The sequence below is a fragment of the Danio rerio genome, chromosome 6, assembly GCF_052040795.2.
Source record: "Danio rerio strain M-AB ecotype USA chromosome 6, GRCz13ab, whole genome shotgun sequence".
In the NCBI taxonomy this organism is placed as follows: domain Eukaryota; kingdom Metazoa; phylum Chordata; class Actinopteri; order Cypriniformes; family Danionidae; genus Danio; species Danio rerio.
Window position 1 is genome coordinate 43,501,773 of NC_141026.1, and position 18,129 is coordinate 43,519,901.

Genomic DNA, 18,129 nt, shown 5'->3' on the forward strand with positions numbered 1-18,129 from the left:
GATAGATAGATAGATAGATAGATAGATAGATAGATAGATAGATAGATAGATAGATAGATAGATAGATAGATAGATAGATAGATAGATAGATAGATAGATAGATAGATAGATAGATAGATAGATAGATATTCTATGTACATTATTTGCACACAAACAAATTCTGATACAGTCATGTCACAGTAAACCAACAAAGCCAGTCTGAGATGGTGTAGCACCAGCACTGCAAATAAACTATGTAAGTTTGTACAGCAGTAAAACTGTTTTTGTCAGACTTACAAGCAGTAATTAATGTATGCATATGTACACTGGCAGTGATATTGTATTTTGTCAGACAGCATCTCTCTTTCTCTCTTTCTCTCTCTGTCTCTCTCACTTTCTCCCTGAAAGCTCCTTTAATCTGTCAGACCCATTACTTTCCATTTAAATCTCATGTCCTCAAAAGCAACTGGGAAAGCTGATACTCCTCAGATTCGTCCAGCGGACCAGGGCAACAAAAGCAGTTTTTGAGTAAAGTGTTTGGGAACTGTAACAGTGCAGAAATAGAGAAAGAGAGAAAGGTTGGTTCATTGCTGCCGGTGACAGGAGCTGATTATGTGCTCCACTAATCAACAGCTCAGAATGAACCAGCAGAGTTACGACACACGCTCACACACACACACACAATCATGCACGCACACACCGCAAACGATCATTCACATTTCTATGCCATCATGCACCGAAACAATGCATTTGTTCTATATAATAATGTGCATAATTGGCTGTCTTTTTTCCCCTCAAAAGAAAGTGGCTGCTTCTGCCCTTTTTAAAGAACAGTGCCGCTGTTCTGTCCTTTCATTATTTTATAGTACATGACGAGCTGTGGCATATTTGACTCTTAACTAAAAATGGAAACCATCAGTCATGAGCGCATCGTTCTACCTTTCTTTCTCTCTCTTAAATAACCCTTTATAACTCAACCTTTATAGGGCAGGCATTGGAATACTCATCAGAAAAACTGTGGTGGGTTTCTGGGCAGGTTTATTTATGACTTATATTGTAATCAATGGTTCTTTCGCCAATAAAGGGTTAATGGGATTATACACATTATGTGCTGTATATACATACCCCCTTTATGTATGGACATTTTCAGTACACATGAGAGCTGACATTAAACATGCCAGTTCAATGATGCGCGCAACTGCTTCACAAACACAGTGCATTTATGAATAGAAGGAAATACTCTAAATATTATATTTCAGGTTATATGTAAATGCTAATAAAACAACACTTTGCAATTAAATCTTTCAAAGTTGTTAGTTTTGTTGATTCTTTTTTCTGTTATCTACTTTGACTCTAATCACTCTGAAATCCAACTTCTCTGAAATTATTTTAATTAAAAAAAAATAAACGCATGAATAAACACATGTGAGCTTATTTAGAAAAGTTAATGCATTACATTTATTGAATTATTGGAAATATATTGAGTTAATTATTTGTAATAATTTATAATTAAAATATTTAAAAACATTTTGCTGACAAATGAAAAAAAAACGGTTTAAAGGATTGAGGCAAAACAAATCTAATTAGTTTACAAATGAAGTTATGCGTAATAAAATGAAATGACACAGGGAAAAAGTATTGAACAGATGAAGAAAAGAAGGTGTAGAAGGGCAGTGAAAGCCTGAACCGCAGCTGAAATCACTAATTAGTTTTTTAGTAGTTTCAGTAGTTTGTCATTGTAAATTAATATTAACTGCTTCAGATCAATATCAGCATTACCAGGATGATGAAGATGAAATCACAGTGGACATCTTTAATTTCTATTCTCTATTAGATTCAAGTCAGGTGATTGGCTGGGCCATTCTACAGCAAGGCAATAATCCAAAACACAGCCAAGGAAACTCTCAAATGCTTTCAGAGAAAGAAAATAAAACTGTAGAATGGCCCAGCCAATCACCTGACTTGAATCTAATAGAAAATACAAATTAAAGATCAGATTTGTTAGATGAGAGCAACAAAACCATCAAGAATTTACTCTGCTGTGGTCTGTGAAAAACTCCCACCTGACCAAGTCATGTGACCTCATTTTCCTTATGAGAGGCGGCTTTAAGCTGCCATCACCAAAAAAGCCTTTTATTTAAAGTATTAAATACATTTCAGTAGTTTGGTACTTTCTCCTTGTGTCATTCCATTGTTATTAAACATAACTCATGTTTCAGATTTTTTCTTTTGCTTTATTTTTATGTTTGTATTGTTTGGGTCTTTACAAAAATCTGGTTCAGTTCCATATTAACAGTTCTTTTAGAAATAGCATTTCCAGGAAAAACAAAACAAAACATGAACGTGTTTAATACTTATTTCTACCAGAAAGACTTTAGGATGCAGATAAACGTTTGAACATTTTTTGTGAATTGTTTGCATGAATGCGAATTCGTTACAGTCCTTTCATGAAGTTCTTTGGCGTAAGCCCCGTCTATAGTGCAGAACTCTGAATGAGCTGGCAGATCCTGCCTGAAGATGAAGGCAGGGCGAAGCCAACCCCCTGAGTGGACATGAGGCCGACCTGGTGGTGGTGGTGATGGGGAGGATGGAGGGAAGCTTCCGCAACATCACCTAAGACCAACGAAACAGATTGTTTAGATGGGCTTATATACATGGCTTGCTTGGTTGTTATAGGCTGACGAGATAATTATTATGAATGACGTGACATATCAGTCTTCCTGCAGAACTATCGCTAAATCTTTCATTTCTCCTACTGTACTGTATTAGTGGGTGTCTTCTGTAAAACATAGTATGAATAGTTTTCTAAAAAATATATCAGAAAAATAGCCCCAGAAAGCCTCCATTTGTTTTGTTGTTATTTTGACAAAAATGGATTAGTTGTGAATAAAATCCAAAAAAAAGATTTCACCCTTCGTCTTTTTTGCATCTTTCTACATTTACATTAAACCACAGGATTTTCGACCACAATCATGGCAACCATGTTGCTTTCAATGCCGCCTCCGTCATCCTGCCTCTGTTCCGTTGAAAATGAATTGGAAATCATTTTGTAATGGCCTTACAAATCCTTCCTTTTACATTTTCTTTGGTGTGCTGATTGCCTGTCTTAATGCCCTGCTTTTGCTGACCACTGCAGCATGCTTTCTAATCCAGCTCCACCCATGCGCGTGCACACACTCACACGCGCACAGACACACACATGCACAGAAAACCTCTGTCACTTCCTATCAGCCAGATCGGCCAGCAGATCAATAATAAAGTAGCCAAGATGTTGAGGCTTTGGAATATATCAGTAGACAGCAGAAGGTCATGCTGTAGGGTTGAGTCACAAGACTCAATCGTATGCCGTCTGTCCTATTACTTCACACAATGTCATAGATGTCACTCTCTAGTGATGCATTTTGACTTTCCATAGCAGATCTTAAGAAAATTAGATATCGATTTTGGATTTTTTTTTCTCATTTGAAAAAAGCATTATTTTTACGTTAATAATGGAATGTAATAATAAAATAAAATCATAATGATCTGACTTTAACATTGGCATTTTTACTACATAAATCATACCCTTGTAAAAACTAGAATGAATAAAAATGCTTTTTCACTCTCTGGGCCTGTAGGTGGCGCTTATACAATAGAACAACAGGAAGAAAATGCTGCCTGGCTGTAAACAAAGCAGCTGTGCTGGTATTTAATATGAATTAGATTGAGATGATCTGAAGAGGAAATACAATCTAAACATTTGTACATGGAAACTTTAATAAAACCTCCCACCCCTGATTCAATAGTTAATATTTTTCCATTCAAAAGTGAGCTGCTCTTTCTGTTATAGATATTGACAATTCTTTATTCTTATGTGTTTGACTTTGGGAAACGTTTAAAACACCAAGCGATTGCATGCACATGAGCTATAATGACAACTGCCCTTGAAAACGTCTTGTGTGTACAATGTTGATTTTATAGTGAAAACAACAGAATTGTGAAAATAAGAAAAAAAATTGAGGCCATTTGAGTTTGGTGCTTGCATGTGTTCAGTACAGTGTTTTTTGTTTTTGTTTGTACATCTGTGTCTTGTCTTCAACATCTATGGCCTGTGTTAACACTAATTTAGACACTCTGTGATGTAAAGTCATTGCAGTGTAGTTTGCTTGCAAGACTAGAACAGAGATTGGCTGAATTAAAATAAGGGTGCTTTCACACCTGTGAATCGATTCAGTTGTTCCGAAACAGAGATTACAAATGTTACATTGTTGCTCTTTGCTCTTGGAGCGGTTCACTTTCACATTGCAAAGTTTCTAATCGGACCAAAAGAGCTAAAATAAGTCACGTGCGAGTAAACTCTCCTCACATTGGTCAGAGTCAGGGTTTATTTTGCAGAGTTTGGTGGTGGTTTAGTGGTGGTTGACAGTGCGTGCACGCGACGTGTCTGAGGAGAGATGCGGTGGGGAGGGGTGAGAAGGGTGCGTGACGATGCCTATTTGAGGACCGGGAGGGAGACGCGAGATTACAGGGAGATCATCACTCGTTTGCGGGCATCCGGAGACTCGCGAAACTTCCCACCTTACTAATAATTCTCTGTTCATATAGCCGTATGCCTATTACATATCCATAAAACACTGTGATATAACCGCGCTCGGATCGGATCGCTTTCTCACTGCAATCGAACCGCTCCAGGGTTCGTTTCAATCGAGCCGAGACCACCTCACTCAGGCGGTCTCGGAGAGATTACTTTGGCGCGGAACAGAGCATGATTGCCCTGTTCACATATGCCAAACGAACCGCGCTAACTGAGCAAACGAGACAGGTTCCAAAACAAAAGTGTAGGTGTGAAAGCACCCTAAGACAATGAAAAAAGAAACAAACAGGGGTGTAGAATAAGGGATGTAGAATAAGATCATACTTTATAAGTACCAATTAAAATTTTACCTTTGAACTTGTTCTCATTTTACAAGTTCTCTGGAGTTAAACAGTTGAGTTTTACAATTTTTTAATCCATTCAGCCGATCTCCAGGTCTGACAGAAGCATTTTTTTACTTAGCTTAGCATAAACAATTAAATTGGATTAGACCATTAGCATCTTACTCAAAAATTAGCAAAGATAATTTTTATATTTTTTCTTATTTAATACTATTCTGTAGTTACACCATTTACTAAGACCGACAGATAATAAAAACTTTAAAGATCTATACTCTAATTACTGTAGGTAATAATTATGGAACTTTGCTAACCATGACTGTAGTAGGCACAATGATATTACACATGTAGCACATGAATATCTTGCAACCGTGGATCTATTAGTGAGAGTCAATTCATTTACGGTTCAAACTACTTTCAGTTGCTTTGTAATATTTTGCCTGCTGCGACAGTTTTATTTTATTATTTTTTTAATTTTTTTTTTGTATTTGGACGCAGTTCCTAAAGAAGCGGAATATAAGATGAGAAAACAGTGGGCGTGGCTTGTTTTTTTTTCTACTGCGAGCTGATTGGATGTAATAAAGTAACCATTTTTTTAAGGAAAGATTGGGAAAAGAGTTCCTGGAGAGTTATTACAACCTAACAGACATCTCCTCCTCACCATTTCAGTTTGTTGTCAAAACTGACAGTTGGAGGGGCGTGGTTAAGTATGTTAGCCATGCCCATTACCTCAAAATCACATAATCTGAGAATTAAACTAAAAACAGATTTCAATTTTAGATTAAATTTACAAGGGCAAACTATTTTATTTTCTTAATGACATGCACAGATTATTTATTCACCACAAAACTAGCAATGTGAACTAACAAAATCAATATGGTTTTGATTTTATGTGTATTTAAATAATAGTCAAGTAATAAGCCAGCAGTCAATAGTGTGAATTGTGAGTAAAACTAAAATTTTAACAAAAAAAAAGGACAATTCCGATTTGTGGCCAGCTGAATGGAGCATCTCTAACCTTCTATCCCAAACACAGCAGAGGAACCTTAAAGTGAAGAGAGAGTCCTGACAGGTGGAGGGGTGCTTGAAAGAGATGCTGTGAAGAAAACAGCAGAAAGCGACGATAGAGAGCGAAAGAGGCTGAGAACACAGTCTGCCATCAGCAAATCTAAATGTGTGAATGCATTATTGATGCGGTGAGTCTCTGTGTGTCGGTGAGGAGCGAGGAATCGGGGTTACAGCTGTCAGGAGCTCCTCTGCCGAGATGCGTCTGACTCCATCACATCACTGCTCCCAAGCTCTGCTTGTTGTGTTGGGCAACGTACGCAAAAACCAACAGGGGTTTAATGTCTTTGGAAATAAAGAGTCTGAACTAATCCGACAACAGTGTGGCTTGAAAGAGCCTTTTGTTTTTGTCTTAGTGTTTTGAGTTCGATGTTGTACCTTTTTTTTTTCCCTCTGCAGGAGAGTAACAAAAGCTTTTTAAAAAACTAATTACAGTGCCTTTAAAAAGTATTTACCTTTAAATTGTATTTCTGCTAAGCCTACCATAAAACACCCATTCCTTAAAACAGCCCGTAATTATTTAAATAATCTTTGAGTTGGGATGAACATATTCGACTTATGTCCATAATGGAAGCTCAAGATCAAGCTGTAAATGTATGCCTTTTGTTTTATTTTATTTTATTTTATTTTATTTGTACTTATTTTTGGATTCTGTTTTAAATTTGAATTTAAAATGGGTTAAAGATGTAACAGTATTGGTTTGATAGAATAATTGTTTTTGGGATGAATTAATACATAAAAGGTGCTGTATGTTTTTGACTCTTCTAAAGCACAAAAATACCAGATAACGGATATGCAGATATTTAAGGAACATGCTAAGTGAACATTCTTGTTTATCTGAAAAACAAACAATGTGTTTAATTAAATAAATTGTCAACTTTACAAGTTTACTTTTTTTTTCATTCATTTTAATTTTCCTTTGGCTTAGGGCACTGGGAAACACCCATACATACTCATTCACACACAATCATACACTACCAACAATTAAACTGCATGGCTATAGAATGTGGGGGAAACCGGAACACAGGAGAACATGCAAACTACACACAGAAATGCCTACTGGCCCAGCCAGGACTCAAACGAGTCCAAATGAGGTGACAGTGCTAACCACAGCGCCACCGTGCCACCCTACTTAATTTTTAAAGTAAAGTAACTAATCACTTTTTATAGTGATACACTCAAAAAATGATCTTTGCTGCTTGTTCAAACAGCTTATTCAAAATGAGCTGAATCAACATAATTTTTGAGTCTACTTAAATTTGTAAAAGCAATTAAGTTAACTCAATCGATTTGTGTTGGGGCAACATATAGGAATTGTGTGGAACACAGAATTTTTTACAGTTTAAAAAAAAAACTAAAACTATAATGTAATTCCCAATAATTTACATAACCAAAAACATTCAGACAATAATTACTTGGTGAAATATTAAACAGTGCATTCCCAAAATAATAATGAACAATCTTTATCGTTTACCACTATATCATTCAAAGCACTGAATTTGACAACAAAGGTTTTAATCATTAAAAAAACATACTTAAATTTGATAGTACAATCAATTATTCTTTTATGTCATATTTTAAGCACAAGGTCAAGGATGACTGTTTTAACAGCTCCCCTATATCAGCAAAAATTTAATATAATGCGTGACTTCCCATGGCTTGTTGCTTTAACATGCTTTGATGCGAAATGTCACACACCATCTGTAATAATGTTAAACATATGCCTATAGCATGGCCTTTACAGCTGGCAAACGTTGCACTGAGGTAAACACTAATGACAACCTTTATACAGACGCTCGACCTCCATGTTTTGTTTGGCATCCATTATTAAGTCCAAGCTTTTGATGAAAGAGACGTTTACCTTCAAACTGAACACAAGCGTTCAGAACAAATGAGAAAACTCAGCTTTACAACATTGTTTGCACTTGGATCTACCGGGCAACCGGTAGCATTTCAGTGGTGTTTACGGACGTCTCCTGTAAATTATTTATCTTGACTTATTTGTTAGCTACGTGCACAAAATGCTGGAGAAGCACGGAGAGATTTTTGCATAAACTGAGAGTAGAGGTTGCCTGTTTCTGATTAATTAGGGCACAGCCCTCTCTGAATGGTGACCTATGCTGTTTGTCTACTTTTCATCATGAGGAGAGTAGAAAAAAAATACAGGGAGAGGAGAAGGGAGACAGTACAAGTGCGTAATCATTAATAAATGTGTGTAGTATGGAAGACTCAGATTTAAAGAATTGGATTGGAGAGGCTTTATGAGTTACATGCCAAAAATTTCATTCATTTTCCTTTGGCTGAGTCTCTATTTCAGACGTCACCACAGCAAAATGAACCACCAACTTATCTAGCATATGTTTTACAGTATGCAGTGGATGCCCTTCCAGCTGCAACCCTGCACTGGGAAACACCCATGCACACTGATTCACACACATACACTACGGCCAGATAGCTTATATATGCCAATAATGTGCATTTTAATTTTGTTTAAGTCATATATTAAAAATACCCTTTAAAATATATATTTTAGTACTGCTTCAGTGAACTTTTATTGCACAAGTATACTAAAAAACATTAAATTTCACTAGTATTATCAGTATTTTTTTTCAAAGTCTGCTTTAAATGATTTAAAATTAAGTTAAATCTTTGTAGACTAAAAAAATATGTACTATAATTTATTCAAAAAATGTGGGCAATACAATAAAAATGTATTTGATGAAAGTTTAGTTATAATATTTTTAATTCAACTATAGAGGTGTGGTTGGGTAGGGGGCCTACAAGACAATGTACCCAGAGGCCTCTGAATTCTTAATCCAGACCTTCTGAATTCATTGTGCCCGGACTGAAGAGTAAAGGAATCATGAAATCAGTCATTATCGTTCCACACTGAAAAAATGTTTCCCAGTAATGGGTTGCAGCTGGAAGGGAAGGGTATCTGCTGTGTAAACCATATACTGGATAAGTTGGTGGTTTATTCCGTTGTGGCGACCTGTGGGACTAAGCCAAAAAGAAAATGAATGAACTACGAAAATCAGTTTGTTTAATTTGTGACCACTTACCACAAAAAAACTTCATAACTAAAAAATCTAATAAATCTTTTTTTTTTTCGTCCATTAACGTAAAGGCCTTGAGATTATTTTTTGGTAATACAAGCAACATTACTTTTGGCAAAATTAAAAATAAATGTGTAATGTTTACTTTCATGAATTTGTTTTAGAGTAGGTATAAAAATATGTACCTAAAATTTTTTATATCGGGCTTATCGATATTGAATTGAAATTTAACATTGCAATATTTTTTTTTATGAATACACTTTCACCACATGACTTAATATCTCTATTTGGAAATAATTTTAATGTTAGATTGATTAAGATGGATCTGCAGTGGGAAGGCATCTCCAATGCTTGTTTTTGGGGTTCCCTGACACATTTTCGTTGTTGTCTATGCTATTTGCAATGCATTTCTGTATTTGCATGTGTTGCAAGTGTTTTCATTCATGAGAATCTTTAATTACATATAAGAAAAAGATAGAACTGAAATAAAGTGTTTAAGTACTGTACAGCAACTGAATGATAAAAATAAACATGATTCAATAAAATTGATCATAGTTAAGGTCACAAATGGTACAATTTCTTATACCTGGATGCTTTTAATACCATTACACAATCACAGGCATCAAATCACATGAAAATGATTAATCCTAACACTCAACTCAACATTGCAAAAATCCTGCGATGTTACTATTGTGACTATCACATTGCGATTTTGATGCTGAAACGATATATTGTGCAGCACTAATTCAAAAATGTCTTAAATGTAAATTTACGTTATTTAATTTCAATGCCATTTAAGCAAATACAAAAATAACATTAACAGCCTTACATTTAAGTTGGTTAGGTGGACAAAAAAGTAATATTTGGTTTTGAAGGCCTGTGGAAATAAACAATCTTTTTTTGTCTTGTTTCTGCTTTAATTAAAACAATTAATTAAATGGTTAAATTATAAATATGTGTGGGCATTGGTATGAATTTTACAGTTAGCTTTATACTAAAAATTTAGTATTTTTGTGTGGGTTTTGTTTTTGTAATATGAAATTGGTCCAAAAACATATTATACTAAAATTAAAGTGTTGTTTTTGACCATTGACTTAAAGGGCACATATTTTATACATTTTTCAAGATTTAATGTAGGTCTGTTGTGTCTCCAGCATGTGTCTGTAAAATTTCAGATTAAAAACCCATTAGATTATTTATTATACCTATCTGAACATGTGAATTTTCAGCTCTAAACACACACTAGCTATTTTGTTGCCTGTGCCTTTAATACAAATGAGCTAGTTCTACCCGCCCACCGCTCCCACATGCATGTCAGTGTCATGGAGATCTCTCGGCATCTCATGTAGAAAAACATCGCAGTGACAGACAGGAATGAAGCAGATCTGTTTTTTTACAGTAAGAACTTTCCCAATGATTATTTGATGTATTTGTTGTGGAGTTAATTCAAGTTTTTCTGCAGCGATGAGTCACACAATGTCGTAACAAAGTTCACGCACGCATACACAAATACACACGTTTGCATTGTTTTTGCACAGAGAATGTGATCAGATACCTGATAATATCTGATGCTGGATGGAAATCTGTTAAGCTGCATGGATATCCAAGGTGCAGCTGATCATATAGAGCTGAACAAATCTATTAATCACAGTTGCTTTGATCAAGTCCTGTCTTGTGGATATGAGCAAATGTGTTACTACGGAGACATGTTAATGTGGCTGTCAATAAATTCAGTGGGCGAAAAAAGCCACACTCCTACCTCTCGTTGCGGTGGGCCTCAAAAATGGGTGGGATTTGGATCCTATTTTAACATCAGGAAATAAAAAAAGAGATTTATTGTGTTTTTATCAGTCCAATATGACTGTGGACACACTATACCTATGCACAGTTCTGTCCAAACTCCTAACAAATGATGTTTTTTTATCTTAGGTGCCCTTTAAATAATTCTATATTATTTAAACTACAGATTCTGTTTTTAATTCAAATTAACAGTGGCATTATCTAAACAACTAATAATTTAAAGATTTAGCATACTTAAAATAAATTTATTCCTGGTAGTTATCATCAAGTTTGATAAGCAAATCAGTTGAAGGTTAAAAAACATGACACTCTTATGATTTGTTTTGAAATATTTGTTCTCTGTGGACCACATGTGCCTTTTAAAATCAACGCACAAGGGCTAAAGTTCATTCTGCTAGGCTGTTTTTAGCTTGAGAGAGCAAGAGATAGAGCCGTTTGAGGACCAGAGGTGTTCTGATCAATAATTTAAATAAAAGCTTTTAGTGGAGCACAATGCAGCTGCGCATTCGGCTCTGTGAAATGTGCGGGCTTCCTCCTGGCATCACAGTGCAGTTGTTTATGTGGTTCCAGGTTGCAAATATGCACACAGAGGGTTCATGTATTTGCTGAGCCATATTTAATGAGAGCAGAGCCCCTGGAGAGCGGGCCAGAAGATAGACAGGGCTCTGGGGACGAGGACTCAATGCTGGCTTTCCCACTCAATCCACACTGACTGTCACCATGGCAAAGGGTTTTTCAATTAATCGTTTTTTAAAAAGCCGTCGATTCTGTATTGATTCACAAATGGCTGAATTGATTTTTTTCTCTTCCATATTTTGTATTGCAGGGTATGGCACGTCAGGGGAAGCAATATGCTCTTAAGAAAAAGGGTTATAAAAAGCATCAAATTATGTTTTCTGTTGCTATTGTTGTTGTTGTTTTTTTGGCTTGTAATAATAGCAGGACCCTTTTCATAAGGTTTCATAAAGAAACATGCTTTGAAAGACAAATATTAGATCTAAAAAATATTTGAACATTTTCATTAATATTAGTATAAAGAGGTTTATTTTATTAATATTAGTTATATTAACATTAGCTTTATATATTACTTATTATATATTTGCTATTTATTATTATTATTATTATTATTATTATTATTATTATTATTATTATTATTATTATTATTATTATTATTATTATTATTATTATAGTGAGTCTTATCTTCGAGGCTTAAACATTAGTAAACGTAAACATACATGACCCACTGACATATGCCAGTTGGTTGCTTTTATTTATTTATTTATTTATTTATTTATTTATTTATTTATTTATTTATTTATTTATTTATGTAAACTTGTAACAAAATGGGTGGCACAGTGGAACCGTTTGCATGTTCTCTTTGTATGTAGTGAATGAGTGTGTATGGATGTTTCCTATATGGGTTGCAGCTGAAAGGGCATCCGCTGCGTAAAACTGTGGTGACCCTTTATTAAAAAAAGGGACTAAGCCAAAGGAAAATTAACATAACAACAAAGACAGAACATTGTAGAACATTATTAGCTGAATACAATAATAAATGACAATTGGTATTGGTTGAAAACAAAAACAGTAAATAGATGTGGTGAAGACCAATTTTCAAGATGCTTTTGTGTCCATCATTATGAGTACAATTTGATAAAAAGAAGTGGAATTTTCTGTCTGCAGTTGGGAATGAGGTTATAAGAAATAACAGCATCTGAAATACACAAATGAGTTTTTGTGTGGCTCTTCAGTTATTTTAGGAAAAAACAAGTATGTTTATGAAAGCCCAGAATAGCAAAAAATGAAAAGAATGTAATACATTTTCTGTGTTAAAATGAAAAAGTGAATTCATGGAAAATTATTTTTTATGTTTTTGTGACTGTTTGTGAATAAACTCCAGTAATAACTAAGGGGACAAAAAGATATTGATATGGATATTAAATTGTTGAAAAGAGGCTTTCTCAACTGAACATAGCTGGTCAAACACATTGTATTAAGCTAAAAACAAGATTGGTTGGATTGGTTGAAATGTACAGTATAGATATATTAAGAAAGCATCAGTTAACCTGTTGAGAGAGTGTTGACAGTTTATGAGGTGCTTTGTCAGTTACAGATTACAGAAAAAGGCGGGAAATGAAGAATCCTAAACACACTTAAAAGAACAATTTCAGCTTAAAAGAGTGTGTCAGAATGCTGCATTTCTTAATAGAACTGTTAATACCTGCAAAGGACCATCTTATTTTCGAATGTAGAGCTGGGTGATATATCATAATGTCAGTCGACAGATTTTCTATATAGTTTATCTATAAAAAATCTTTTCAGTGCAGTGCTTGTTTATATACATTAAAGCAGCAAAGAATCATGAAAGATTGTGAAGAAAGAGCAGGACATGCTTGATGAGTCATTAATCAAGAAAGATGTGTAACATGAAAGAGACTGACAGATGCCTTTCTCTGGTGCAAACACCCAAAGCATTGTGCCGAAAAAGACAAGAGCTCACTTCACTTCACTTTTGTGGCTTGTTGCAACTGGAAGGGTCAAATACATGCTTACAGTAGGTGTTGAAATGCCAGTCTTGCTGAGTATTCATGTAACAGTCAGTCAAGTCTAAAGTCAAAGCAGTACACAGGCATCACCTGTGTATGAGGTCTTGAAGCAAAAGCAGCATTTTAATACACTGTTTATGCCGTTAATCAAAGAGCAAAAGCTCAAACAAACAAAAATTTACTTCTTCTAAAAAAACTTTATGCTGTATAATTATATATTTAGAGTGTATTCAGGGCGACACAGAGTAGCACTGTCACCTCACAGCAAGAAGGTCGCTGGTTCGAGTCCCGGCTGGGTCAGTTGACATTTCTGTGTGGAGTTTGCATGTTCTCCCCATGTTTGCATGGGTTTCTTACGAGTGCACTGGTTTCTCCCACCATCCAAAAACATGTGCTGTAGGTGAATTGGGTAAGCTAAATTGTTTGTAGTGGATAAGTGTATGTCCTGGTCCTCCAGGTTGGGGGTTGAGCGTTGGGCTAACCACCCACCCCTTAAAAACTAGGTGTAACAAAACACCAGTATAGTGCGGCTAAATATCAACTTTGATATACACGGCCCTGGGAGTAAGTAAGAAAGAATTTATTCAACCTATTTAGAATCGATGCATATTTACACTATAAAAAATGCTGGGTTCCATACAATTTCCTTATGCTGTCCCAGCACAAATAAATTAAGTTGCCTTAACTGTTTTTACAAATTTAAGTGCGTTTAACATAAAACAATTAGGCTCAATAACATAAAATAATTACGCCCAAAAAACTCAAGAATTGTGTTGATTCAACTAATATTAAATAAGTAGTTTGAGCAAGCAGGAATAATTATTTTAATAATTTTTGTGTATAGCTGACTTGTGTCTGTCTGTCTCTCTGTCTGTCTGTCTGTTTGTGTACAATTGGGCCACTCTTTGACTTTGAAAAAGCTTTATATATTTTATATTTTCATGCAGCCACACAGATAGCTAATCTTCATAATCTACAACATCAAACGTGTGCTCATGAAGCCCTTTAAAACTGCATTATTTCCTCCCTGTACCATTTAAGCATATAGTCGTACAATGTCTTCTATTTGGTTGGCAAGATTTCAGAATTTATTTGAAATGTAACTGTTTTGGCATATTGCCCCACCTTTTCTGATCTGGACTACCAAAGCCCAACATTTAATTCAGGTTACATTCGTAACCAAGGCATTCCCTATCAGTCGTTCACTAAAAATTATGTTGTAACAACATCAGTTGAAACTGAATCTGTTACGTGTTTGTGGTGAACTATGCCAAGCAGGTAGTAAGAGTGCACAAGCACTACTAAAGGCGTAACTATTCAAGACCCCAAAGCAGGCCATAATTACCAGAATATGGAATTTTGTGAATTTAGAGGTGTTGAAACCAGGACAAAAAATAAAGGTTATAATAATAACCTAAGTTAAGGATTTATTGATATGACAATACAGTTGAAAAGAGTTTCAGTCCAGAGGTGAAGGACACTGCAGGAGCCACTGGCTAGCCAAATGGTGATACCTTGTGACAATATACACCAAGGGGCTAGTCCTTACCAGAGGGAGCACTACTGTACATATGAGTAAGATACTTAGCTGTTAGCTGGGGGAGAGACACGGTTTTGCCTATGGTGGAGAAACTCACCGTGGCTGATTTATCTCTATGGGGTTGCCAAGAGGGAACTGCTCTTAGCAGGTGCTGATACCCAGAAGTTGGACTGTGGATTTAAAAAAAAGCCGTTTTCTTCTTTTGAGCATGGAAAGCCTAATATAAATTATACAATTACAAGTGTGTCTGATCATTTACCACTTTCAGAAATGTATTTGTTTTTAAATAAAATATAAAGTTGAAGTCAAAATTAATAACCCCCCTTTGAATTTTTTTTTTTTTCCGAAATGATGTTTAATAGAGCAAGGACATTTTCACAGTATGTCCAACACAATCTCACGGCAATTCGTAACTTTTTCATTTAGTGGCTAATTCGTATGAATTCGTACGATCTAATTCGTACAATTTAGTACGATTTGCTTATCCCCCAATGACGGTTGGGGTTAGGGGTGGGGTCAGGTGCCACGCCTCCTTTTTAAAATCGTACCATTTCGTACGACTGAACTCGTACGAATTAGCCACTAAACTGGCAAAACGTAAAATACTTACGTTTTCTCGTGAGATCAGGCTGGTATGTCTGATAATATTCTTTCTTCTGGAGAAAGTCTTATTTGTTTTATTTTTACAAAATTATTAGCCCCTTTAATCTATTTTTTTTCGATAGTCTACAGAACAAACCATGGTTATACAATAACTTGCCTAATTACCCTGACCTGCCTAGTTAACTTAATTAACCTAGTTAAGCCTTTAAATGTCACTTTAAGCTGTATAGAAGTGTCTTAAAAAATATATAGTGAAAAATTATGTTCTGTAATCATAGCAAAGATAAAATAAACCAGTTATTAGAAATGAGTTATTAAAACTATTATGTTTAGAAATGTGTTGAAATTTTTTTTCTCTCCATTAAACAGAAATTTCAGAAAAAATAAACAGGGCTAATAATTCAGGGGGCTAATAATTCTGACTTTAACTATATATTTCCATCAAAACAAAACCAGAGATTGTACATCAGAACGGACACACTTTGCTATCAATTGTAGTAATCCAGGGAGATTTGTTTTGTAAATTTGACTGAAAGTTAATTCTACTCATTTGAAAAGAGTTTTGAACTCCGTGTTGAAGTAAATGAGTCAATTAAATACCTCATTACTTCAGCTTAAATGGAGAACATTCAGGATCCTCATATAGATTGGTTTAACTCAAATTATTTGTTGCAATAGGTTTCCTCAAATGGTTAAAGTTACCTTAACTTATTGAGTTTAACAGTGTGTTAATAATCAAGGATGTGCAAATATATGAACCCAATATACAGCATAAAAGGATTCTGAAAGCAGCCAGTGCTCTACACAGTGATCTAATCTCAACATCTAGTCTGTAAAGAAAGATGCAATGTTGAAGATTCAGCGCAATCTGAGAAGGACTACATGCAGAAGAACTGTAGCAACATCTCCGAAACACTTCAGCAAACCTGTCTGCACAGCTACCTGAGAAAAGAGTTTTGTTTACATCCAATGTTCATTTAGTTTGGTTAATAAAACTTTACAGCAGTTCTTAAACTTTACCGGTAGCTAGCTCTCTGCAACTCTCACATGGTCACCCACTGAAGCTAAGCAGGGCTGCGCTCGGTCAGTGCCTGGATGGGAGACCACATGGGAAAACTAGGTTGCTGCCGGAAGTGGTGTTAGTGAGGCCAGCAGGGGGTGCTCAACCTGCGGTCTGTGTGGGTCCTAATGGCCCAGTATAGTGACGGGGACGCTATAGTGCTCAGTGAGCGCCGTCTTTCAGATGAGACGTTAAACCAAGGTCCCGACTCTCTGTGGTCGTTAAAAATCCCAGGATGTCCTTCGAAAAACAGTAGGGGTTTAACCCCGGAATCCTGGCTAAATCTGCCCACTAGCCCTTGTCCATCATGGCCTCCTAACCATCCCCATATTCCAATTGGCTTCATCACTGTCTCCTCTCCACCAATCAGCTGGTGTGTGGTGTGCGGTCTGGCACAAAATGGCTGCCGTCGCGTCATCCAGGTGGATGCTGCACACTGGTGGTGGATAAGGAGACCTCCCCCATTGTGTAAAGAGCTTTGAGTGCCCAGAAAAGCGCTATATAAATGTAAGGAATTATTATTATTATTATTATTATTATTATTATTATTAAAACTTTAGACAGTATTAGCTTTTCAGGTTTCTAGAAGTGTCTTGTGGATATTGCCACATATTAGTGAAAGTCCTAGTGACCTAAGACTTTTTGCACAGGATTGCATTGCTGTGGCCCCTGGACAGAGTGTTTGGACAGGAGCGTCAGAGTGACACAGATGGGACGTGACAGCTCTGATGTCATAACACACAAACAGACAGTGACACTCACTCACCCACACATGCAGCAGAGTCATCAGGCCTGAAGAGATGATTTCCTAATGCAGAGCATCAGATTTGCCTCTCTGTGGGGGTTTTCCATCTTCCCTAGGGTCTTGGCGGACGTGATAGAGTTTATACTTTATAGGAGGATTTATGGCCGTATATTTATGTATGAGTGAATGTGTATTTGATCTGTGTTACAGATGGAATATATTAGATTTTTATTGATGCAGACTGTTGGTTACAGTATTCTGGGGGATTCGAGGTCAAAAAGATGTACATTTGGATGGTTTTGGTCTTTGATATACAGTAGTTTTTGATCTTATTGTTTCTAATTTTTCATAAAACTTGATTCTTATTTGAGTCTTGGTTTTAGTCTTAAATTTTAACTCAATTATTGTTACAGAAAAAATACCAAAATATTCCTTTTAATTGCATAAAATAATATGGAGCAGTTATATTTACAGTTGTATCTGTGCTAGTAGTTTCAGTTAGGTCACATATGGGATACAGGGTCAGAACTGATTCGCTGTATTCAGTATTGGTTAGTTTTAGAGCATGGCATGGTAAAGGCTGATGGAAACCAATATAACTTTGTGTCTGTCTTTTTTGTGTTTGCAGTTGGATAATCTGGACGAGCAGGCCGCTCAGATCAGGAGAGAGCTGGACGGCCGTCTGCAGATGGCTGATCAGATTGCCCGGGTAAGTCTCATCATTTGATCACTTACATGTGGATAGAGATGCTCCGGAGGTGCTGGAAACACAACTGATATCCGTTCCAACTGGCATGCTCTGCCAATTCAGTTCATGCACCCAC

The 18,129-nt window shown here is 35.9% G+C and overlaps 1 protein-coding gene across 45 annotated transcripts in view; it reads left to right on the plus strand.

The window, feature by feature from the left end:
- Positions 1 to 18,129, plus strand: part of cadpsb (Ca2+-dependent activator protein for secretion b) — a 194,551-nt gene that overhangs the window by 78,780 nt on the left and 97,642 nt on the right. For all 45 annotated transcript variants that reach the window (XR_015494002.1, XR_015494003.1, XR_015493994.1 and 42 more), the window contains one exon: positions 17,934 to 18,014. Coding sequence is in view for 21 of the 45 variants with exons in the window: in XM_087257765.1 (XP_087113891.1) it covers positions 17,934 to 18,014 (81 nt within the window). In the remaining 24 variants the exon portion in view is untranslated. The remainder of the gene's footprint in view (positions 1 to 17,933; positions 18,015 to 18,129) is intronic.